General features: G+C 39.0%; 1 protein-coding gene across 3 annotated transcripts in view; it reads right to left on the bottom strand.

Moving 5' to 3' along the window:
• The window catches only part of Crebrf (CREB3 regulatory factor), a 52765-nt gene that overhangs the window by 9392 nt on the left and 17375 nt on the right, over positions 1-25998 (bottom strand). The window contains exons 2-6 of one of the 3 annotated variants that reach the window (XM_034505481.2): positions 23106-23300; positions 20515-20640; positions 16934-18020; positions 3831-4025; positions 2093-2282 (exon numbers count right to left, since the gene is read on the bottom strand). In XM_034505481.2, the coding sequence (XP_034361372.1) occupies positions 2093-2282; positions 3831-4025; positions 16934-18020; positions 20515-20640; positions 23106-23114 (1607 nt within the window). In that variant the 5' untranslated portion in view covers positions 23115-23300. The remainder of the gene's footprint in view (positions 1-2092; positions 2283-3830; positions 4026-16933; positions 18021-20514; positions 20641-23105; positions 23301-25998) is intronic. The other 2 variants (XM_076937072.1, XM_076937073.1) reach the window with 2 other exon arrangements.

Below are 25998 nucleotides of genomic sequence, written 5' to 3'. Positions count from 1 at the left end.
TATACACGAGTGTGTGTTATGTGTTAGAGAACAAGAGAATGAAGAGAGTGAATGTGGGTGAATGAGTGTGTGGAGAGGTGGTAGAGAGCAAGAGAGTGTATGTGAATGTGTCTATGCGTTCAGACACATGTTATATGTATGCAGGTCAGAGAACAGATTTTAGAAGTTGGTTCTTTCCTACTGTGGGATCTGGGAATTGAATCTGTTCATGAGGCTCTCTCTATCGGCAAGTGCTTTCATATGCTGAAGCCATCTCACTGGCATCCATAGGCCATTTTCTTTTACTTTGTAAGATGTATTTTTATTTCCTGTGGGTTGGTGTGTATATAATGCTGTATGTTTGCAGGTACCTGCAGAGACCAGAAGAGGTCGCTGGATTCTTAAGGAGCTTGAGTTGTAGGCAGTTGTGAGCACCATGTGGGTGCTGGGAACAGAACTTGGGTGCCCGGAAAGAATAAGTGTTCTTAACCTGAGCCATTTCTCAAGCCTCCAAATGCTGATAATAGTAACTAAGTCACTTATTTACTTATGCTTATCAAAGAACCTAATTATAAACCACAAATCACCATTCAGCCAAATCAACACTAAAAAACTAAGTACACTTTCAAAAACTAAACTGACTTTAAAAAAAAAAAGGAAACAGCATCAGATAAGGCCCCAGCTGTTGTAGAGGATGTGAATCGGGTAGAGCTCTGTCTGTCTTGGGTTAAAACAGTTGTCAGAGCTACTCTGGAAGACAGTTTGGTTGATAGTTTTTTGGTTTGGTTTGGTATGGGTTTTTTTTGAGACAAGGTTTCTTTGTTGTAGCCCTGGCTGTCCTGGACCAGGACCACTCTGTAGACCAGGCTGGCCTCAAACTCAGAGAGATCCAACCTGCCTTTGCCTCTTGAGTCTTGGAATTAAATATGTGTACCACCATTGCCCAGATGACTGGTAGTGTTTTTGTTTTTTGTTTTTTTTTTTTGCAAAGAAAAACCATATAGACCTGGGCATATATTAAAAAAAAAAAATGTAAGCTCATACCCACACAAACATCTCTAATTCAAAGTTTATAGTAGCTTTATTCAAACATGCCAAAAACTGCAAAGATCTCAAAGGCATTCATCTGGTAAGCACATAAACTGTAGACTATTCCTATAAAGACTGTCTATACAGGAATCAAAGAAACCAGTTGTCCATGTTGTCGCATGATGTCAAAGGCATCCCATTAAATTAAAGACAAGACAGATTCAGGCCTCTATAGTACATTTCATCCATGTGACATTCTGGAACAGGACAGATCACTATGAGACACTGTTAATTTTTTAAAAGATCTTGGGGTCTTGAGAGATGGCCCAACAGTTTAGAGCAGTGGTTGCTCTTCCAGAGGTCCTTGGGTTCAATTCCCAGCACCCACACAGTGTTTCACAATCATCTGTGGCTCTAACACCTTTTCTGGCTTCTGTGGGCACTAGGCCCACAGAGGCTATATGGACAGACATACATGCAGGCAAAACACCCATACACAAAAAATAAAATAAATCAATGGTTGTGAAAGGATGATAATGAAAAGTTTGTTTTATAATCTTCCTCCTTTTTTTGTTTGGTTTTCCAGACAGGCTTTTCTTAGTCCTAGAACTAGCTCTGTAGACCAGCTTGGCTTTGACCTCAGAGATCCACCTACCTCTGCCTCTCTAGTGCTACAATTAAAGGTGTGTGCCATTACCACCAGGCTTGTAAGTTTTTAAGGTGTAATGTTAATGTATCTTGACCACATTAGGTGGTTATTTAACTGAGTACATGTCTCAAATTCATAATAGCATACTTAAATTAATTATTGCTAACTATATAGTCAAAAAAGCAAATCTAAGTTTTAAAACTTTTTAGTTATACCATAATACAGTACACTTACTGTGTTTGCCTCACCCCCAAAACTTTTTCTTATAAGCATAATGCCATCTTTCACTTAAAAAGTACAATTAACAACAAAAAACAACTCATTACAGTAGTTATTTGGTAAGTAAATTCTGAAGGTCACCTCTTCTATAAAATCTCAAGGTCTAATCTTACCTCCTAGAGACTATTCACATGGGTGAACAGCATTAGAATTTACCTGGAAGCCAGCTTATTTTTTTCTTTCCTTGACCTTGGTCTCGCTGTTAAGGGAAGCTCACTAACTGGAGTCAGATCACTGATCACCTTATTCAGCTTCCGTAATTCATTACCAATCTGGAGTAGTTTTTTAGGGTTTGGAGTCAGGTCTTCCACATCAGTTCTCCGTGACTTCTTAACTGCATATTTCCCTACAAGTCATTTGAAAGGAATGTAAGTTATATCATTTTAGTGAACAAGACATGCAATTTCTATAGCTACCAGCAGCACCCGTTCTTCATTTTAGATCTAGAACATTTCAGGAGGTACAGAATGTCCTAACTTAAAAGGACTAGCCCTCTCTCTTTCTCTCTCCATCTAGTCCTGTGGCTAGAGACATGACAATATCCTAGGGCTACAGCTCAGTAAGCAACAGAACCATTGGCTAGCTTACACAAAGCCCTGGATCCAGTCTCCAGCTAGGAACAAAACAGGCTGACCCCACTGTCTCAATACTGCCTCTCTGCTGCTCTCCTCTAGGTCTGATTCCCAGTGTGACAGAGTCGTAACTCTTTGCATAGTAGGACTAAGTATCTTAAATCTCAGCTTGGAACACAAATTCAACTGTACACAAAGTCCACGAGAGTTTACCTAAACCAAGCCATGAATCTGGGAATAAAGTAAAATAAGACAAAAGCTCTTCTTCAGCTTCCTCACTCACTCCCCTTTCTCCTCCATGTTTCCCAAGTGCTCCAATCCAATAACCACAGGGCCTCAAGCACACTAAGTAAACGCTGACCACTGAACCACACACCAATGCATTCCTCTCAAGTAGTATAGTACACCCAACAGATTTATTATGAGCTACAGGGAATTATTTACTGGACCTTATTTTTTTCATTTTTGATTAAAAAAAAAAAAAAAAAAAAGGCCTGAATGTAAAAAAAGAGAGATAAGAGTACAGACCTGGGACTAGGAAAACAAGGCCAGAGTAACAAACATGCTGGGAGTTAGTTCTCGTCTTCCAAAGTGTTCAGCAAGTGAAGTCTATGGCATGACTGTGCTTTCCTTACTGAGCTCATTCGTACCTTCTCTCTGCCTTTTTGGCAGACTACTTGATGTTAACGTGAAACAACAGAAGAAATTCTACTCAATCACAGCTTTCTGGATCCACAACTCTAGGCTTGATCTATCTAAACCATAAGCTTCTCCTGATTCCTATACACTCCTCTACTCTTTTTCCACAAACAGGTTTCTTTTTTTTCCCCCTCTGTTTTCCTCCTCATAGCCATTAAAGTTAATCTCCCCATTAAATGAAGTCTGGGGTGGAGGAAAATGGGAAGAGACTCATGAGAAAAGTCTTTTTTCTTCGACTGTGTTGCTTCTTTTTTCACAGGTCAAGAACCAATCATCTTGGCCATTTCTTGAAGGAAGTGGACCAAAAAGGGACCAGAAATGATGGCTCTCCAAACTGCTAGAAGATGTGTGTAAGAAGGGGCAGTTGTGACAGAAAAGCTCTCTCTGATGACCTCAAGTTGCCTATGAATGGCTGAAAACCCAAGCACACTAAGCATTTGGTTCCTTATCTCTGTTTACAGTGACAGAGTCCCAGAATCTAGAAGAATGAGACAGAGGATTCAACATTCAAGGCCAAACTGGGCTACACACTTAGAGGCCAGTCTAGGCTATATACTCAAAAAATATCTCCACCCTCTAAAAAAGAGAAAAGGGCACTAAATATTTTTTTCAAACCCTCTTACCATGATGTAAGCCATTTTTCTGGTACATATTACTTGGCAAGGTGTCTCGATTCCACTCAGATGGCCTCAGAATCCTCTCTTGCTGGGATGGTGTAAGCTGCTCACTATACTCCCAGAAGTACCTTCTTTTTCCTCTCTTCCGAGAAGATGTGGAAGTCATCTCCTTCAAGTCCTCTACAGAGTCATTTTCATAGCCTTAAGAAACATGGTCCCATAACTGTCAGAATAAGTCTCTCAGAATAAACAAACAAAAATCATTCTATTTGTAATGAGATATTTCTTTCATCTGAAGTATCAACATCAGAAACAATTCCAGTATGTAGATCTCAAATTTATAGTATCCAGAAATTAATAAACATTTCATTACATAGTTATCTGGCATGGGCTCCTTTTTGTTTCTGGAAATTAGTATAAGATATTGTAGTACCTTCACATGATTAAGAACACAATTAAATACTACACAGGAATCAATGTGCCATTATAATAAGTAACTATTAAGAAATGGTACCAGGCACCAAGCAGAAACTTAACTTCACTGATGTTTAGCTTTTTACAAATCAAGTATGCTGGATGTTTATAAATTTGTTCAGATGATGCAAAGTCTGGAAGAGATGCCAATGCTGGTGATACATTGAGAAGTATTCACACATATGTGTGTAATTTGAATTTTTAGAAAGTTTAACAATGTTGTCAACTATGGACAAAAGTACCCCAGTTTACCATGTTGGTTTAGGGTTAGACAGAATTAGCCTAGAAGAGTTCAAGTTACATTTATTCCATGTGTACAAGAGTATTGTACTGTATTAATGTTGTCCTTATCTACATGGAGTTGGTTATAGAAATTAATAGTCTATAAATAAAAAGGTACCACTATAGAATGGTACTTAGATACTACACTGTGGTTTCTAAATGTCTCCCTTTTAATATTTATGTCTACAAAACTGCTCACAAAGAACTGTGTCTACAGTGGCATCCTAGTTCCTTAGCAGCAGTGATTTTTCTTTTATTCTACTTCTTCTGAAAAAGTACAAAAAAGACAGTTCCTAAGCAAATAAATATACAAGTCTATTCTAGGTCATTCTTTAGTGGACTTGTTATTTTATTCTATACCATTGAAGGGTATATTTTTCTTACTAATGAAAAGTTCCAGAAAATATTTAATTCTGAGCTGCTGGAATTGTTGAACAAAGTCAGTGTAGGAAGCCTGGTAACCTAAAATGCTTCAGAGAATGATCATCATGGATGAAATCCACAGGGCAATGGTGGAAGGGTGATTGTACATGCCAAGTAAAATGACCAAGTTTTCCTTCTGAAACATGACTCTGGAACTCTCCCTACAAAGTGATGATACCTGTTCACTGGGGAGAAGGCTCTCTGAATATTAGAATTTTACCAACTTTCCTTCAGAGTCACAATCAGGAGAGAATGATTCTATTTTTATAAGAGAAGGCAAAAGAGGTACTGTAGCTCTCAGGGTTCAAGTAGAATCAGGGCTAATTATCTTGATTGTGATGGTTGTTACATGAGTGACTATGTTCACGTGTCAGAACTCACTCACCCAAAGTACTCATACAAGGGTGCATGACAAGCAGAGTCAAGTTTTGCTGTGTGAAAACTGTACCTCAACAAACAGGATTTAAAAAAAGAAGTCTGGATTCTAACTCAGTGTTTAGGGCCACTTAGTTGGCCTGTATGAGGTTTGTACTCAAAGGGGGCCGGGGGCGGGGCGGGGGGGAGAGGATAAAGTCACAGAATGGTTTCTGAGCACCAGTGCAGACAGACTCTGTGCTTCATTCCTAACATTCACAGTATATTCTGTGTGGCTCAGCAATGAAGAGAGATGTGACGTTTCTGCCTTTTCTGGCCTTCAAAGAGTTTACACAGAGATGATGAGGTACATGCTGTTGTATATGTTGAATGTGTTTCACTTCACCCCTGACCAAACTATATATCACAACCATTGTAGACTACCTTTAATCAAAAACAATGTGGAATGCAGAGTGACAATAAACCCTACGTTTTCTTAATTAAAAAACAAAAAAGGTGCATGGGCAAGTGAGATGGTTCTGCAGGTGAAGACCCTTGCTGCCAGATTCAACAACCTGAATTTGATCCCTAGGACCCAGACGGTGGACAGAGAGAACTGACTCCTACAAGTCGTCCCTGACCTCCATATATGTAACTGTGGCACCTACAGAATAATCAAACAGAGATAGATAAATAAAATACAAATCTTTTTAAAATGGTTTAATGTATATATTTTATTTTAGATAAAGAATTTTACCTTGTTCTAGTTATTAACCTATCTTTGGAAAAGAGGAAAGGGTCCCATTATGCCACCAGCTGAGGCTTTTTTGTTTTGTTTTTTGTTTTTGTTTGTTTGTTTGTTTGTTTTCGAGACAGGGTTTCTCTGTGTAGCCCTGGCTGTCCTGGAACTCACTCTGTAGACCAGGCTGGCCTCGAACTCAGAAATCCGCCTGCCTCTGCCTCCCAAGTGCTGGGATTAAAGGTGTGCACCACCACCGCCCGGCCAGCTGAGGCATTTTTAGTTGGTGCTTGCTCCATAGTAATTAAGCAAAAAATTACTGGCTTACAGAAATTACACAACACCAGACAGACAGATAACCAAAAGTATCTTGTCTCCCTACTAGCACCCATAACCAGTGTTTTGCACATTTAGTTCTACTCCAAAGCATAGGGACAGACTTTATTCCACTTTCTTAAGCACCCCCTTTCCCTCCATATTTCAGTATGTTCCCTTGGTCAGCATCTACCTTTGCTAGACTGCAGGTGGCAAGACACGTTCATTCACTCAATACTCATGCAATTCATTTGATATTTCTAAGAAGTGACTGCCTCAGCTGCACAGACTGACATGATGAGAGGCCTGGCATGAACAGGAGAACTGAGCTGGGTCAGCTCTTATGATTCAAGGAGCCCAGCTCCGAGACCACATCTTGCTCCACTTCCTAACTGATCGAGTAGTCTTTCTTACTTTATGCTGAATTTAGAGTCACAGCAATATTTATGTCTTCATCCCACTTAAACCAGGTATTATATTTATTTATGTGTTCAATTTGTTTCCCAAGGAGCATTTAGGAGCTGCCAGTTTTCTGACCCAACCTTTTGTATTAACGTGTCCCATAAATTTATTACCACTCCACTGCCAACTCACAGAGTGTCTCCAGCCATACATTTTTCAATATAAAGGCCATGGTAACCAAGTAAAATATAGAAAAATGACATACTTACTCACTGATCTAACATCCAAGACCATTCATTTTTCTCACAAAATATGCCCAAAGGAACTCTTTTCTGTAACAGAAGTCTAACTACCAACACCCAAAATGAATCTGTGGCTAAGGTAGGTTTTACAAAACTATGTTCCTGCATCCCTGGCTGGCCAAGCCACAGAACACATAAACATATTAATCGATTCTGAAAGAGCCTGGTATAGTGGTACACACATTTAAACCCAGTACTCAGGAGGCAAGTACAGGCATATCTCTGTAAGTTTGAGGTTAGCCTGGTCTACATGGTGAGTTTCTAGGACCCAGGGCTACAGAGAGACCCTATCTCAAAATAAATAAACAAACAAATAAATAGAAAAAGAAAAGCATGACTTTCAGAGGATCTGAGGAGGCTGCTTCATGGTGGAGCTGGTTATACCATACTGTGTGGAAGGCTGAAGGTTCAATCTCCACCACTGCAAAGGTAGGGAGGAATAACTGAAAAATTCCAGGAGCAAATAACTCTGTTCAACTCTAATTCTATTAAGGTAAGGATTCCATTAATCTCCATATAATTAAAATTAATACCTAATATATGCAATGCCTAACATAAAAGATACTAAAACATGTTTTGATAAATGATTTCTTGATTCCCTTCTCTATCCGCTTCTTTTTGTTGATATACTGCCATAATTAGCTAACTCATTTCTTGCTGACATGATTAAATTGAGATAGGAGTATGGTGTCCACTTTATGCTGGTACTTGGGAAATGAAGGTGAGAGGATCAGGAGTTCAAAGTCAACCGTAGGTATATACCAAGTCTAGGCCAGCCTGGACTACAGTAGATCTCGTGTCCCCAAAAACCAAACAGTAACAACAAAAAGGAAGTAAAATGCCGTATTTACAAAATGTCAAGCCACACAGCTATGGTCTGAACAGACTTACAGGTAAAGTCCACTGTGAAAAATGCTCAGTGAGACTTTTAAGGAAGTGAGTTCTAGTTCTTGAACCATGCACTTTTACAACCCAAACAGTTGTAGCCAGCCTACAGAATAGGCTCTATTAGCACTTGGCAGTCAGTTCAGAAGAAAGACTGAAACTCTATTTTGCACCTCTCCTGGAACTTTGCAAGCTCATCAACTGCATAGCCATTTGCCAAGAAACAGAATCTCAGGAGCTGGTCATCACAAAAGGGCCTTTGTAAACCAATAGCCCAACCCCAGACTTGTGCTCTGACAGGAGTATAACTAGCCTTACTTTATTGATTTCAAAAAACGTCTTCTTATTTCTCAGCCACAATTTTCTTTTCCACCTCTCAAGCTGGGTTAAATCTTTCTTTCAAGAAAAGAAATAATTTGTACAAAAATTTTTTTTAAATCCCAAATAAGTTCTACAAAATTGTGTTATATCTATGGTTCAAGTATGCCACTCACTAACATCTAGAGTACTGTACAAGCAATCGTAACCAAAAGATTCACTTCAAGTCAACTGAAAGTAAATGAATTTAAATGGCATATTCATCCAGACATTAAGCAGCATTATCATTTAGATCCAGGAAGAGCATCAGAGTCCACAAAATACCTACTAATACATAAAGCCACTGCCTCGCTGCTCAAGAAGAGCAGTTTCCAACCAAGGCTTATGCTATGGAAGAAAAGGAAAGAGGATGTGACTAGACAGATTAAAAACCTTGTAGTCTCTGTATAAATCAAAATTCTAAGAAAATGGAAATGCTGCCATGGGGACTGAGTTTTCTTGAGTTCACCTATGTGATCTCGAAAAACCAAAAATGCAAATCCAATAGCGTGGTCTGTTAGAAGAATCTCTGGGGAATAAACTGGGAAAAGCTAAATGCCTGCCATTCGAAGATGTGGACAGTAGCTGCACATCCATAGTCCAATAGTAAGAAAAACAGAAATGTATAAAGCAAAGAAGGACCTTTCTAATCTGCCAGCTACAGTGGAAGTGGTGTCCAGACACAGTTTTCCTGACCCTTATCGGGCAGGCCATCACATGCCTTCTAAACCCTCAGATACCATGGAAACCATAAAGGCCACAATCCAAGATAAGGAAGAATTTTTCCTGATTGGCAAAGGTTGATCTTTGCTGGTAAGCAACTACAAGAGTGATGTGCTTTGTCTGACACAACATTCGAAGTTGTCTACCTCCATCTTTTGTTGAGACCTTGTGGTGATGCTAAGGGAAGGAAGAAGCCACATACTACTAAAGAGGTTAAGTTGACTCTACTGAAATAAAAGAAAAACCCACAAGACAAAAAGAGTAACAACAAAAGCTTGCCAACCCATACTCTTGTAAAACACAAGAAAAGCATTACTGGAATGTGTGCTGAAACCTGGCAAGCAAACTGACTAAAACTGACTAAAGAAGACTGCATCAGAACCAACAAGTATTCAATAATGGCTGGAGACAGAGTTGGCAAAGAAACATAAAAGACATAAGTTCCAAGCAGCCTTGAACTCTGGAAGAACCTTCCCAAAGACAGACCAGTGACCTGTGACCCCAACTATGAAGAACAACTCAGAGTTTCACAGACATCTGAATGAGCAGGAAGGACCACTGAGAGTTGAGGTTGCAAGCAGCAATCAGGGGATACTGCATTCAGACTACACCCTACCAAACTCTTCCCTTTATATTTAATACCCAGTGCCAATTTAACCAAGTCGGTCTGTCCTGTTCTCCCTTTTACCTTTACTCATCTGGTCTGCTTTCTTTTTTCTTTTCTCCTAAGCTTATACCCTTTGTCTTTTCACCTTCTATTTGGTAGGTTTCCCCCAAAATTATAAGCTAACCTGATTTGCGGTTTCCTTATCTCATCCTGATGGGCCCTGGGAATCTTTTAGATTATTCTGTTGAATTTCTTTCCATCTTTCTATCATTCTCCTTTAGGGAGACTGACTGTGTCCCTATTTCACCTTCTCTCTTTACTTTTCCTTCCTCTATTTTTCCTGTATCAACCCAATACTAATCACTAAGTCTTTTCCCATTTTTACTTATCTGACAGAAACTGATATCTCAGTCTATCCTGCTATCAGTGTTCCTTTATTTCCTAAAATAATTAGAGCTTAAGGGGGAATTGTTACTTAACTATGACTATAAATTCATAGTAGGCCTATATTTTGCTAGTGATTTTTTTTCTGTAGACAATATTTTAGAGTCCTGGAGACTTAAAACTAGTGCACCAAGTACTAGTATAGCAAAGCAAAATGGCATCTCAACCCTATTACATCCTAGTCTCTCTTAAATGTTTTAAACATTTCTACTAGAAGAGTAAGAGTGATTTAAAAAGAAAAAATCAACAACCTAATTCCAGACGCATAAATCCCTATGCAAAAATATAAAAGCAATAAACCAAAAAGGCAAAATGACCCTTCCAAAATTTACCAATCTGACAGTAATATCCTCCAATGACAATGAATTAAATGAAATTCCAGACAACAATTATATTAAGAAACAAAAAGGACATAAACAAATTCCTGAATGAATTCCAAGAGAATATAAACAGCTAAACAAAAAAGGAAGTCAGCACTAGACACAAGTGCTGGCGAGTTTTTAAATGATAAATCAAACCAAAGAGATTTGTGATCATCTAACCACCTCTACAGAAGATACTTGAAGTAATGTTCTGAGCTAAAGAGAAAGATATACCCCACGAAGGGATCTGTCTATCTTATAAGGACACATATGTTTTCTCTCATTTTTGATTTCCTAGATTTTACATAAGATAGATGAAATCATCTATAACATGGAAGTACAAGTGACATCAGGGGAAAAAGGGGAACTACACAGGAAGGGGAAGCATGAAGATAAGGGACAGAGCAGTAGCAGGGCAGTGCTTCTCTGCCTTCCTAAAGTTCTGACCCTTTAGTATAGTTCCTCATGTTGTGGTGACTTCCAACCACAAAATTATTTTGTTGCTACTTCATAACTCTAATTTTGCTATTGTTATAAATCATAATGTAAATATTGGATATGGGATCCCGGTCATGACCCACTGGTTGAGAACAGGTATACTAGGGTATGAAGGGAATATACTCAATATTATATGTGTGTGTGTGTGTGTGTGTGTGTGTGTGTGTGAGAGAGAGAGAGAGAGAGAGAGAGAGAGAGAGAGAGAGAGAAAGAGAGAGAGAGAGAATATGAATGAATATGAATATGAAAGAACTAAAGACAAAGATTAGAGAGGCAGGAGGATTTCTGAGTTCGAGGCCAGCCTGGTCTACAGAGTGAGTTCCAGGACAGCCAGGGCTACACAGAGAAACCCTGTCTCGAAAAATGAAAGAAAAAAAAAGGGAAAAAAGGACAAAGATTAGAAGTATACCAACAGTGGTAGAATACTTTCCTAGCATATGCAAGTCCCAAGATTTGTTACCAGCATGTCAAAGTTACATGCTGACAGTCAGAAACCAACAAATTGAATAAATCTCTACCTATCAACACTTAATGATATCACAAAGTAAAGTGTGATAGAGAAATGCCTCTCATTCAGTACTTGGGTGGGTGAGGCAGGAGGACACAAGTTCAATACCAGTCTAAGGTACATAGCATATTTCAGGCAAAAGAGACAATGAAGTGAAAGTGAGATGGGAAGGTGGTCCATGACACTGTGGTACTAGACTTGGAGCAGACTTTAAGCAACAAGCTATCCCCAAAGATAAAGAAAGGGCTGAAGAGATGGCTCAGCAGTGAAGAGCACCGGCTGTACTTCCAGAGGCCTTGAGTTCAATTCCCAGCAATCCAAGGAGAATGACACTGAATTCACATATATAAAACTAAAAATAAAGAAAAGCTGTGTATGCTGATAAAATAAGTTAATTCATCAAGAAGATATAACTTGTAAATATTCTCACATCAAAACACCTAACTATATAAAGCAAATAACATTACTGACAAGAAAAAAATGCTTACTTTAGTGGTGAGGAACTTAAATACTACCCATCTTCAATAATGATAGATCAAAAAGAATGACTAAGGACATAGCAGACTTGAACAACATTGAAGACAAGATGGACATACACAGAAGTTTCCATCCCATAGCAGTGAACTTCAGATTCATTTAGAGAATAAACAGTATTCTCTGGGAAAGATTATTAAAACTACAAAACTAAACTAGTCGCACAAACTTATAAAGGATGAAACCATATCATTTTTAAAATTTCTGAACACACACACACGATACAATGAAAAACAAAAATGGTTTAAGGATTTTATTTCCAGACATGGTGGTTCTTGTCTGTAATTCAATTGGCTGTGGCAAGCGTGCCATGAGTTTAAGAAAAACCTGTATGTACTACACAGCAAGTACCAGGTCAACCAGGACAATACCATAAGACTTTGCAAAAAGAGGGAAAGCAAGAAAGGGAGAGAGGGACAGATAGGAACTACACAACAAAGGCCAACTGAAGTTTTTCCTTTTAATTCCTGTCTTAGTCAGGCTTTCTATTCCTGCACAAAGCATCATGGCCAAGAAGCAAGTTGAGGAGGAAAGGATTTATTCAGCTTACACTTGCACATTGCTGTTCATCACCAAAGGAAGTCAGGACTGGAACTCAAGCAGGTCAGGAAGCAGGAGGTGATACAGAGGCCATGGAGGGATGTTACTTACTGGCTTGCTTCCCTTGGCTTGCTCAGCTTGCTTTCTTATAAATCCCAGTCCTATCAGCCCAGGGATGGCACCACCCACAATGAGGCCTCCCACCCTTGATCACTAATTGAGAAAAATGCCTTACAGCTGGATCTCATGGAGGCATTTCCTCAAGGGAAGCTCCTTTCTATAATAACTCCAGCTTGTGTCAAGTTGACACACAAAACCAGCCAGTACAATTCCTTTTTATACAAGTATAGAGATTGTATATTTAACACACAAACCAGACAACTTTTAAGTAAAAAGTAACCTTATGTTTAATGTGAAGGAAAACAGCAGAGAAGAGGAGAAGAGGTGGTGGTACAGAGAAGAAAGAGAGGAGGGAGAAGGAAGAGAAAGGAAGAAAGAAGTAGTAAAGAACAGGGAGGAGACAGGAGCAGAATGGAGAAGACCACAGATCTTCCCCAAGTAACAAAGGTGATAGAAAAATCATGGGGGATGGTTCTTGATATTGATCTGGTAGATGAAAATCTTAGAGGTAAGACTCCATAACATAGACAATGCAAGTAGAAACAGAGGAATGGGATTTTGCCAAACTAAAAAGCTTGTGAACAACAAAACCAATCAAAAACAGTGAAGAGACAGCCTATAAAACAGAAGAAATATTACTAACAGTATATATAACATTATGTTAATATCTAAAACACAAAAAAACAAAAGATAACCTATCTTACAAACATGGTAAAGATCCTAAATAGGCATTTCTCAAAAGATATCCAAGTGTCCAACAAGGATATGAAAACATTCTCAATACCACTAATCATCAATAAAACACAAATCAAAAAAAATCAGAGAGACACTATGGCACATAGGTCACAATGATTCATCACAAGTTGGATAGACACTGTTGTCACAGAATTAGGGAAGAGAGAACTCTTTTCATTTTCAGTGAAAATGTAAACTTGTATGGTTTTTATGGAAAGCAGTATGGAAGGGCTTCCAAAAAATTGAAAATAGCTGGCATGGCAGCATGAACATAATCCCAGTACTCAGCCTGTGTTACAAGAGGACATCAAGTTAGAGACCACCATCCCAGATTATATATTCGGTGCTAATATAAAGGAGAGAACTAGACCCTAGCTCAAAAAAGGCAGGCCAGACACTGAGGATGTATCTCAGTGATATAGGACTTGTCTAACACAAGGAACAAACAGTTTTCCCCGTAGAGAAAAACAACAATGGCCATAGCTCAGTGGAAGCCCAGCACAGAATACACAGGCCCTGAGTTTGAGCACCAGCATCTAAACTAACTAAATACAACTTAAAATACCAAATGATTCAGCACTCCCACTTCCCTGAAAAGAGGCCTGGGAAATGGCTTTGCTCTTTCAGAAGACCAGAGTTTGATACTCAGTATCCATGTCAAGCCACTCACAACTGCCTGCAACTCCAACTTCGGGGAATCTGATACCTCTGGCCTCTGAAAGCACCTGCACTCAGGTGAGCATACCCACACACACATAATTTTTTAAAATAAGATTTATTTATTTTATGTGCAAGAGCATTCTGCCTGTGTGTGTTCATATACACCACATGTGTATCTGCTGTTCAAGGTCGTCAAAAGAGGGCATTGGACTCCCTAAACTGAAGTTACAAATAGTTGTAAGCCACTGCTTGGGTGCTGAGAACTAAATTCAGGTCCTCTGTAAGAGTAACAAAAGTGCTCCTAACCACCGAGCCATCTCTCCAGCCTCTCACAAACATAATTTAAAATAATAAAAACAAATCTTTTTTGGTTTGTTTCAAAAGGCCAGATGCATGCCTTTAATCAGAAGATATTCAGAAGACAGAAGCCCACAAATCTCTTGTGAGGTAGAGGCCAGGATGGTCTGCACAGCAAGTTCAGACTATGTCTCCAGAAATATTAATAAAAATAAAAAGCATTCTCTTGAAAGCTACCTGTACTCCTCCTACATTTACCACAATACTTCCAACACCCAAGCAAATGTACAGATACAAAAATGCAAGTACATACAATATAACTTATCCTCTAAGGCTGACATTTATGACAAGGTGAATTTACTTGTTATGCCAACTAAAACAGAACAGGCAGAGAAAGACAGACTGCAAAGTCTCCACATGTGGGACTAAAGTCAAACATACAGAAGTAGAGAACATGGTAGTCAGGAACTGAAGACACGTGGACATGTGAGGTGTTCATCAAAGAGCAAATTGCTGTATTGCAGAATAAGTTCTAGATATCTAATATACAAATAGTAACAGACAGTACAGGAAATACAGTTAATACTCAAAAAAGAAAACATAATTATGTCAAGTAATGGATGTTAATTAGCACATGATAACAACAATATAATAAATATATCAAAATACCATACTGTGTATCTTAAATATTTTTCAATGAAAGTAATACAAAGTCAAGGAAAAGCAAAATCACAATTAATATGGCATGAACAGCACACCTATTGCTTGCCTTGGTAATCCTAAAATTTAGTGATCTTAGGATCCACCTGCTTACAAGCACCACTGGAGAAGGCACTTCCTTCTTTACATTCCATTCCCCTTAGTTCTCTACCCTACCTGTGATAATACACTCCTTAGCACCCCACCTTAATTCTGTACAAGACTCTCATCCCTAGATTTAATCTGCCAGTCTTCAAGAGCTGCACCTGAACAACAATAGATGAAGCTTCAGAAACTACCCCTACTATACCCAGTCCAATTTCCTTTCTACATCTCAATGTAGACTTTATCAATGTACTATGAGAAAAATGGTCCTGGCAAAGAAAAAAGACAATTCTATCTAGATTATCCAGGATTCTAAAGTAAATCAAAGGAAAAAAGGTATAAACCCTTTTCCTCCAAGTTAACCTTGAAGTACTTTTTACTTACTTAAAAAATACCCAAGCCAAACAATTTGTGGTATCAAATGCATAAATCTAAACATTTGAATTTAAAAACTTACAAAATGAGAAAATCTTTGATGAATAATAATGCTTTGGAAGGATGTGGCTCAGAGGTCAGCTTACTTTAGCCTATGTGAGGCTGGGGGTTTAACCCAACATTGCATTAGCCACAGTCACAGCCACACCCACCCATGTGCTCTTGCACACACATATATATGCACACGCACAGACATACATACACAAACAGGCACACAGACACAGTGCTGCACTCTGACATAGTCACTGTCCACAGTTTCAAAAAATGTCAATATTTAGAGTGCCTGAAGTCACCATTTTAAACAAAAGGACTCTTTCATAATTTCATAAAGTTTAATTTTTAATTGGTTTTATGCAGAGTTATTAGTATCAAGACTAATTCTGAAGCAAGTAACTTTTGCTTAAAATTTAAACTCTTCACTTCTTTGTGTATTTTTAACCATGTGCCACTTGGCCACAACATTTTTATACATGTTTATAAGCCAACAGTCGCTCTAACCCAAACATGTAAATGCTGAATTGCACCAGCTCCCCACAGATCTGTTCCTTTTCTGTTTCATTTATACGTATTGTACAGGAAATGAAGTATCCTCCTTCATGCTCTTCAAATTGTAGCATCAACTTTCTCATCTTATGGCTTTTTGTTTTTGTTTATTTTTCGTATTTGTTGCTTTTTAAAGACAAGGTCTCACTATATAGTCCTGACTGCCCAGGCACTAACTAGACCAGGCTGACCTCAAACTTTTGGTGATCCTCTTACCTATGCTTTCATGTGTTGGGATTATAAGCATGTAACATATCTAGCATAATATATATTTTCCTATTACAGCAGACACAAAGAAAACGCTTGTCTTCAAACTGTTGACTGAGTAGGCTTTTGTTAACTATGAGCAAGAGTGACATGAGCTGACACCACTTGACTCTATTCTATATACACCTATCTTAGCCACATTAGAGGGGCACACGCAAAACAGGGCAACCTGTTTTAAACCAACATACTCTTGGAGTCTTTACTTAAGTGCTCAAGAGGGTGGTAAAATAGATAACAGAAAAAGAAAGAAAGAAAATAAGCCCTCAGAGAATCAAGATAAACTATGACATAGGCACAAATGATCATAAGTGCAAATAATGGTTTTAGAATCATGTGGCTAAAAGAAAGCTACTTTTAATCCAAATAAAGACATTAAGTTATTTATTTATTTATTTATTTATTTAATCCCCAAGCTAAAATATAGCAACCATCCAAATAAAAGCTTCCTATTTCCAACAGTGACTAGAAAGGTCAATTTAGTAGGCTCCAAGAGGTATACCTGGTTCAGAGAACGTGTCGCTGATATCATCATCTCTGTCATCCTCATAATCCTCTTCTTCTTCTTCTTCCTCGTCATTTTCAGAAAGCTCATGCTCACTACCAAATCCTTCATCATGGTCCTCATCATCAATATCATCTTCATCATCCTCATCGTATTCAGGACTGTATTTGGTTGGCTGTTCTCTCATGTTGTCAGAGACAAAAAGAGAATAATTGTGCTCTTCTTTTTTCTGGGATGAATCTGAAACAGAAGTGCTGGCAGAAAGGCCTGTCTCTGCTGTGGCAACCAACCCAGGACCATCCTGGGGCAGAGGACTAAGTAATAGTTCCTGGGTTTCTCTGAAAGGCAAAGCAGGAGTGCCATGACCCTGATGAGGCTCCAACCCCCTTCTCTCCTGTCTCTTTGCCACAGCTCCACAGTAGCAGGTGTTCTCCTTTGCAGCATCTATGTGGACCTGGCTCAGCAAGGGCCGACCCTGTTGCACAGGGTTGATCTTGACTTTTGCTTTTTTTACATAGTCTTTACATTCAACATGAAAATTCACCTTTTCATTATGATACATGTTGGTCTTCACCATGATCTGTGTGCTTGAAGTAGGTTTGCTTGCTTTTTGGACACAGTCTGACAATGGGACCTCAGCCTGAAGTGTCTTTGAAGAACACACAGGGGCAGCTGCTCTACTTGTGATCTTTTTACTAGGAAAAGAAGAGGGGGGCAAGGGATTTTGTTTGACACTGAAGAGTGAGTCAGGATAATAAAGGGAATCAGAAACAGACTGAGAGTCCTCACTATTGAGCTGGGCCAAGGTTGGAGTTTTACTGATGACCTCTTCATCTTGGTAAGGGCTAGAAAAGTCATCAAGACCCAGGTAATCCACTTCTTTTGTCCCCCAGATGTCACAGCTGGTTAGTTTGGTGTACTTAGTTAAGTCTTCACAGTATGTATCCCACTGTTCCCAGTTTGAAGTTAAAGCATCCTCATTATCCAGGACATCTGTGAAAGTTTCCAGATTTTCAATGTCTTTGCAGTCTTCCAAAGAAAGGAAGTTGTCTCTAGGATTCTGTTGATAATTCATCTCTCTATCCTAAGGAAGGTTTAAAACGGGAAGTCACATACCATGCTTTAGGAAGAAAATATTCACCTCCACCCATACCTGTAAATGCCAAAATAAATACTCTACCTCTGGTCTGTTTTAAGATAAAGGCTACTGACATGATACCTTCTGCTTATTTATATCTATATACCTTTATTTCATTGAGCAAGAAAAAGTGGGAAAACGCTTTCTTTGAGAGGCTGAAGTATGGGCCTAAACATCAAAGCCCTTAGAGGCATTCTTTAGAAATAAACGTCAAGGAAGAAATATTGAAGACTTCTTCACAGAATTCCTCCACTTAAGGAGGAAATTATATATGGAGACAAAGTGCCTAGAGAATGAAAAAGTTAATTGTAAAATTGTTAGGACTTGGATAAGACCTAGGTAACAATTCTTGGCATGGTAAGTCAAATAGTCCTCATGCACTACAAAAATGTGATTTTATGCTGGGCGGTGGTGGCGCACGCCTTTAATCCCAGCACTTGGGAGGCAGAGGCAGGCGGATTTCTGAGTTCGAGGCCAGCCTGGTCTACAGAGTGAGTTCCAGGACAGCCAAGACTACACAGAGAAACCCTGTCTCGAAAAACAAAAAAAAAAAAAAGTGATTTTATAATGTAGTGAAAGGCCTGGAGTGGTGGCACACACCTTTAATCCACTCAGAAGGCAGAAGCAGGATGATCTCTGTGAGTATGAGGCCAGCCTGGTCTACATAGCAAGTTCCAGGCCAGCCTGGTCTACATAGCAAATTTCAGCCAGAGTTTCACTATAAAACCCTGTCTCAAAAATAAAATAAATAAAAGGTAGTTATATTCTATAGCCATGGCAAATGAAGTTGAACCCTAACGTACTAACACAAAAGGTTGTCCATCACATATTTGTTTGTTTGTTTGTTTGTTTGTTTAGAAAAAGCAAACTCCAGCTGAAGAGAAGGCTCAGTGGGTAAAGGCTTAATGACAAGCCTGGCCACCTCGGTCCAACCCCTGGAACCCATATGATACAAGGAGGTAACCAGTCTCAGTTATCCTATGACCTAAACATATACACTGTGACATGTGTGCAGACACATACACGCAGACTAAATAAATGTGGGGTGGAGGCGGGGAGCAAACTATATATCGTCCATCCAAAGTAAAAGGCATATCCAAATGTTTACATATTCATCTACATCTGCTAGCAGTAGTTACCTTTTAGGGAAAAACTGAAGAGTGAAGGCTCGAAAAAGGAATGAGTTTTCATTTTCCAGTTTACTTCATTCCAATGAATTTTTAGCTTGTGTATGTGTGAGTAGCTTCACTTTAGTAGTTTATATACCATACTCTACTTTTATTAGATATAGAATTCAATGATTTTTAATGAACTCACAGGCTGATATATTCAACTTTACAAACTTTTAGCATCTCTGTGATGTTTAAATAACATGTGATTAAAATTATATTGGGGACTAGAAAATTGGCTCAGCAGTTAAGAGCACTTACTAACTTTTTAAAGAACCCAAGCTAGGCTCCCAGCACTGTTGTCTGGAAGCTCAAAAATCACCTTTAACTCCCAGCTCCAGAAATATGTGTCACCTCTGGCCTCCTTGGGTACTTTCACTCATTTGTACAGTTAAAATATAAGTTGCCCACCCCTGACCCTTGGGCTAGTCAAGGTGGCAAAAACCTTTAATTCAAGCACTCATGCGGCAGAAGTAGGCAGGTAGCTGTGAGGTTTCAGGCCAGCCAAAGCTACAAGTGAGATTCTGCCTTAAAAAAACCAACCAACCAACCAATCAACCAACCAACCAACCAAAAAGGAGTGGGTCTCCAGAGATGGTAGAGGTTAAGAACACTGCATGCTCTTGCAGAGGCCATGGCTTCCATTCCTAGCACCCACTTGGTGGCTCACAACTATCTAGTGCCACAGGATCACATACATTCTTTTAGCTTCTGTGGGTACTGCATACATGTAGTACACAGACATGTGCAGGTAAACTATCCCTGCACACAAAATAAAGTGTTATTTTTTTACCTTGGGAACTTTTTGTCTACCTCAGAAAATGACTCAATACCCTATGACACTGCTTCTAGTTGCTAATTTGTCTTACCATCTCTATCATACATCTTGTGCGTGTAGCACTCCTTCATCTGTGAGCTAAAAAGCCCATTAGCAGTTTACTGTATCACACAAATAGCTTACTTTCCTCATGAACAACTGGACAGATAATCTCTTCATATACTACTTTGATCAGTTTGGGGTATCTTTCTAAAATTTCCAGACTTAGTCACAAGAATCAAACCCAGGCCCTAATCACGACCCTATTCTTAAAACCAGACCTGTGTGGCCCCCACAATCCTCCTTCCTCAGCCTCTTGGGTAATGGTTTTACCTGTATGAGGCTCCACATCATGGACATTCTTTTCTCTTTTCAGACATTTATAAATAAAAACTCTACATCATTTTGATTCAAATTAATTAAAATAAAGCCAAAAAAAAAAAATGTTGCTTACCAGCTCATACATGAAATCTGGATCAGAACTGTTGGCTAAGAGATCTGTGCTCATCAGAGTTTGTTCTGAAAAGGTGTGGCTTCGAAAGGCATCCCCAAAAGGCGGGTCCATTCCGCTTACGCTGGGCTACAACAAAACCATTTTCACATTTCATTTACAGAGCTTCAAGCCCAAGTTACTATATGTAAGCCCATCCTTACCCCAGCACATAATTTATTTCAAGAAATAACCCTGTCTCTTTTGTGTAGCACACCAAGAGTTTTCCTAGCACTGAACATGGACCTCTATGAAGAAAAGAGCTAAGATATATATAAAAAAAATTAAAATAGATAAAAAATACCAGAACAGTAGATCTTAACAACTTCTAAAATTTGAAGTGTGGTCACTAGAGTCAGCATACAACATCGGGCTCTTTATTTTTTAAGCTACATAAACATTTCTTAAAATCCTCCTCTAACAAAACTCAGTTCTAATTCCCCTAAAGAAGAGAATGCCCTCTTGTTTTCTGAGGGCTGCAGCAATATTAAGTCAGACCTAAACTATATTCCTAAGTCCAATGCCTTACTTCCCCAAACAAAGAACATCTGGGTATCTTTTTAAGTTTTCTTTGGGGGGGAGGGGAAGGGAAGTTACTGGACAACTTGCGGATGTCAGTTTTCTCTTTCCATCATGAGGGTCTAGGAGACTGAACTCAAGCCAATCATGATCCGTGGCAAGAACCTTTCTTTATCCATGGAGCTATCTTGCCAACCCAATTTAGATATTTCAGTACAACCAAAAGGAACAACACAATAGCCTCCTAAAGTCTCTAAGACATGGCTAGAAATATGAACTTGCTCTCCTGTTTTCCTCTCTCTCCCTTTTATATTTCATCGCTTATCCAAACCACTTCAGCTGCACACCCTGGCTTAAATAAAAGAGAAGCCACACTCTGAAATCTAACTGCAAAAACTAAAAACATTCTTCTTACTCTCCTACAAGTTTCAAGAGTTTTATAAGGTATAGTTGCCTACCCACTTACTTCCTACTTATACCCCTCCTCACTTCCTACCCTGACCTGCCTTCTCTGTTCTCCTAGGTACTCTCACATCGCATGTGCTCAGCCTTGTTTGATTTCTGCCAGACCCTCCAAAACTTTGAGGTCTTTATTTTCACAAAAATCTAGCTTAAGCAAACAAGTTTCAGAGTCCTAATTCAAGCAGTCAACAGACAGCAGACCACACCTTGTGTGTGAGTCTTTGGGCACAGAGGTTGAGATACAAGTGACTTCTGGTCCATTAAGTGTCAGTTACCAAGTCTTCCTTGTTAGCCTCTGCTGCAAAGTCACCAAGCCATCCTGATTTTTCTTTTCTTTTTTTTTTCTTCTTTTCCTTTCCTTTTCTCTCCTCCCTCCCCCCTTCCTCTTCCCCCCCCCCCCAACCTCTCTCTCTCTTTCTTTTCTCCCTGTGCCCTGGGGATTAACTGTGGTGTGGATCCCACTTAGAGTATTCACCTGTTCTTTATTTTTAGATTTCTTCCCAGTACTCAAAATGGGGGGCGGGGCGGGGGGAGTATCCTGAATGAAAATTAGCCATGAATAGAAATAGGGAAAAGTCTGGATAAGAAAGTGGGGACAAATTGGGCAATGGTGGCGCACGCCTTTAATCCTAGCACTTGGGAGGCAGAGGCAGGTAGATTTCTGAGTTCAAGGCCAGCCTGGTCTACAGAGTGAGTTCCAAGATAGCCAGGGCTACACAGAGAAACCCTGTGTCGGAAAAACAAACAAACAAAAAAAAAACAAAAAAAAAAAAAAAAAAAAAAAAAGGAAAAGAAAAGAAAATGGAGACAAATAAGCTTCTGGTTTTTATTTAAGTGACTGCCTCAAACTCAAGAGACCAATTAAAAGGAGTTGTCTCAGCCTGATGTGGTACTCTATGCCTACGGATTCCAGCATCTTCAGGGCCAGGGCAGGAAGACTGTAAAATTGAAACCAGCTTCACCTACACTGCAAAACCAGGTCAAGAGAAAGAAAGAGCTAAATACACACACACACATACACACACACAGACACACACAGAGGTTAGAAGGTAAGAATATGAATATACCACTCTTGGATATGTTTACAGAACATACAGAAGCACATAAGTGTGTGCTTCTACGGGTGAGACAAAATCATCACTTATCAACTGTTGTAAAAGGGAAAGTTGGGAAGCAAAATATCAGAATATCAAAAATGAGAGCCAGGACTACACAGAGAAACCCTGTCTCGAAAAACAAAAACAAACAAAAAAAAAAAAAACAAAAAAAAATGAGATTTTGGTGGCAGATTATATTTCCGAGTAATTCATTCTGTCCTCAGAAGGTCAGCAGGTTTAGCAACTAACCTACTTACCTACCATGCTGCTTGTGTCAAGCCCATTGAAATCTTCAAGGCTACAACAAATAAGGAAACTGAGGCGCACATACTCACATCTAGGTGAGGGCAGAAATAAGCTGTCTTTGAAGCTAGTGTGCCAAGCTGTGTTAAGATGCAGAAGGCTTCCAGCAGCAACACCGTGCCCTTTTTATCACCACAGAGAATCACAGTATATACTATTCCCCATGTGATTTACCTGAGGCATTTCCAAGCCCAGATCCTGTGAGTCCAATTCCAAACTTCTTCTTTTTCTTGTTTGTAAATTCCTTTCCAGCTTTACTTTTAATTCCAAGATCAAAGATGGTTTTCACAATAAACAGCAGATTTTCCCAGAATACTTTCAGTTCAACTGCTTGGGTCACCACTTTTTTAAAAAAATAAATTTGCAGTTCTGTCAAATAACAGAAAGTAACTTCACTGAGCTCCATTGAAAACAAGTTAACCTTTCAAATGAACATTAATAAAGAAAAGAACACTGTGCTTTAAGTAAGTTTTATAGTTGAATTTTCAAGAATTTTGTCATGCTGCAATATCTACTATATCCTTTAAAATATATCCTTTAACATTATTTATTTCTGAAACAGGCTTGTCAATAACCAATTAGCAACTGAAAACAATGGCATGCACCTATAATGGGGTGTGGGGCAGCACTCTGGAGATGAGACAGGCAGATCACAAGGCTGGGCTACCCTTAGCTACAAAACAATTTTTAGGCCAGCCTAGGCTAAAAGATAAGTAAACAAATAAATCAGTAACAATCTTTTAAAAAAATCTTTATATTTATATTCTCACCTTTTCTGTGATTTGAAAGATAGATTAATAAATTAATTCTAATTTATTAATTAATTTAATTCTTTTAATTAATAATTTAATTCTAAAGTCAAGTTTTCATTCCCTTTATCACTGTTGTGAAGAAATAAATCTTAACATTTTACTGTATAATCATTGACTGAAAAGTAATCTATAGTTTATATATAGAGCATAACTATACAACTGTCATGAATAAACAGAAAGAGAAATTAACATATCCTCAACATTAAACATAACATCTGTAGATTCATCAACGTCATCCTTTGATTTATATATACATAAAAGCTGTCCCTTAGAAATTACTGTTTTAGGCTGTGAGGAGCTCTCTACTTGCTGCCCAGTCAAGTTCCCTCATAAAGTATACTCTAAACTATTGCTCCCAAAGAAAGAAAAAGCTACTCCATTTTTAATGGCATTCATATGGTAAATGGAACAAGAACTACCTTGCACAGTATTTCCAAGGGCTGGGTTAAGCTGACTGTAATCACCTGGCATGGGGTCTTAAAGAGGTGGAAGCTTTCTTTCCTTGCTTATGAAGACCTTAATGGAAAAAAATGAAAAGCTACACCCACCTGCATCCTCTCCAAAAAGTGATTCTTAGGGTATGATCTTAGAACCAACAACGTCAACCTATCCAGGCATTAGACATACAGAATCCTAGGCCCTAATCTCACCACCAGAACATACACTGAGAAGTGGAGCTCAGCAGTGCACTTTCATATGCTCTCCTAGACTCTACAGGGGCTAAGAACTAGTGTCCTGGTCTTGCTCTCAGTAGGTCCAGACACAATGTCACATCTTTAAAAAGAAAAAAAGGCATCACTCCCTAAATTGAACTGCCTTCTACAGTTCTCGAATTCAGCAGATTAGAGGATAAGAGTGGTACACTGCTCTGATTTCAAAGATTGATTGCTTGAACAAATAAGACTGGAGAAGGAACTCTAATTGTTCATTTAATTAGTCTAATGAGTTGACAGCCATTTGTATTTCCTGGATGGCTGCTGGCCCTTCCATAGCTGGCTCTCTCGCTCCTACTTATACAGGTCTAGCTGAGGAAACAGTGGCAGAGTAGGCCCAGAAACAGAGTCAACAATGCCTTTCAGCCCAGTCCAACAGTCTAAAGCAGTGGTTCTAAACTAGGTCTTGATTCCTTTGGCCTTTGTCAAAGATCTACCTCCAAGAACATTTATATTACAGTTCCTAACAGTAGCAAAATAATTTTATGGCTAGGAGTCACCACAACATGAGAAACTTTATTAAAAGGTTGCATGCAGCATTAGGAAGGTTGGAAATCACTGGTCCAAAAAGAGAAAAGACTATGCACACACCTGACAGACAAGCTTTTGCTCAGTTAACCTCCTGATGAGGCCCTACAGGTATGCAGCCTAGTCCTACTCTGATCTTCCCACCTGATTCCTGTGGGAACAAAGTCATGTCATCTTTTCCAGACCGAATATTTAGTTCCAAGAAGACAACTCCTTCATGCCATGCCACTCAGCCAAATAAACTAGTAAAACCCTGGTATCTACATCAGCTGAATTTGGGGCTGTTACTTTCTAAAACCTGAAACTTACCATTACAAGCACCAGGGTTTGAAAATGTGGAAAGAAATAAAATCCTAGTTCATACATACTTACTGGTTGTTTTATCCTAACAGCCTGGCCTAACAGAGCAGCCAGAAAAGGGCAACTCAACCAGTCACAATTTTCACTTGCACATTACACAGCATTGAATCATTTCTAAAAGGAAAAAGAAAATGAGAATGAAAAAGAAAAAGGGAATAGGAAAGGAAAAGAAAACACCTAATTGGTGAGATGCCATGTCTGCAATGCCAGTTACCCAGAAAACCTGCAGCAGAGAGTGGGAATTCAAAGTCAGCCTAGCTCAGTCTAGCTCAGAGGGAGGTAAGAAGAAAAGGCAATAGAAAACATGACATGAAAGCAGTAGGGGGACTATTCAGAGGCAGGAGTGGTGTAGAACAATGGGGGAAAATGGATGAATAAAGTATAATTACACATATGTACAAAGGTGGTGTAATGAGGCCCATTACGTTGTAAGGTAACTTTAAGGACTAATTAAAGGGCTGACCAGAGAGTTCAGAGAGCAAAGGCACTTGCTTCTCAAGCCTGAGCTCCATTCTCAGAACCCACATAAAAGTTGAAGGAGAGAAGTGACTACACAAAGTTGTCCTCCAACATCCACATTCACACTCTGGCATGCACATACACACACACAGCATACACAGCAATACATTTTTTAAAAAACTGAAAGGGCCTAGT

The sequence above is a fragment of the Arvicanthis niloticus genome, chromosome 6 (genome assembly GCF_011762505.2).
Source record: "Arvicanthis niloticus isolate mArvNil1 chromosome 6, mArvNil1.pat.X, whole genome shotgun sequence".
In the NCBI taxonomy this organism is placed as follows: domain Eukaryota; kingdom Metazoa; phylum Chordata; class Mammalia; order Rodentia; family Muridae; genus Arvicanthis; species Arvicanthis niloticus.
This window is presented reverse-complemented; position numbering and strand designations above follow the sequence as displayed.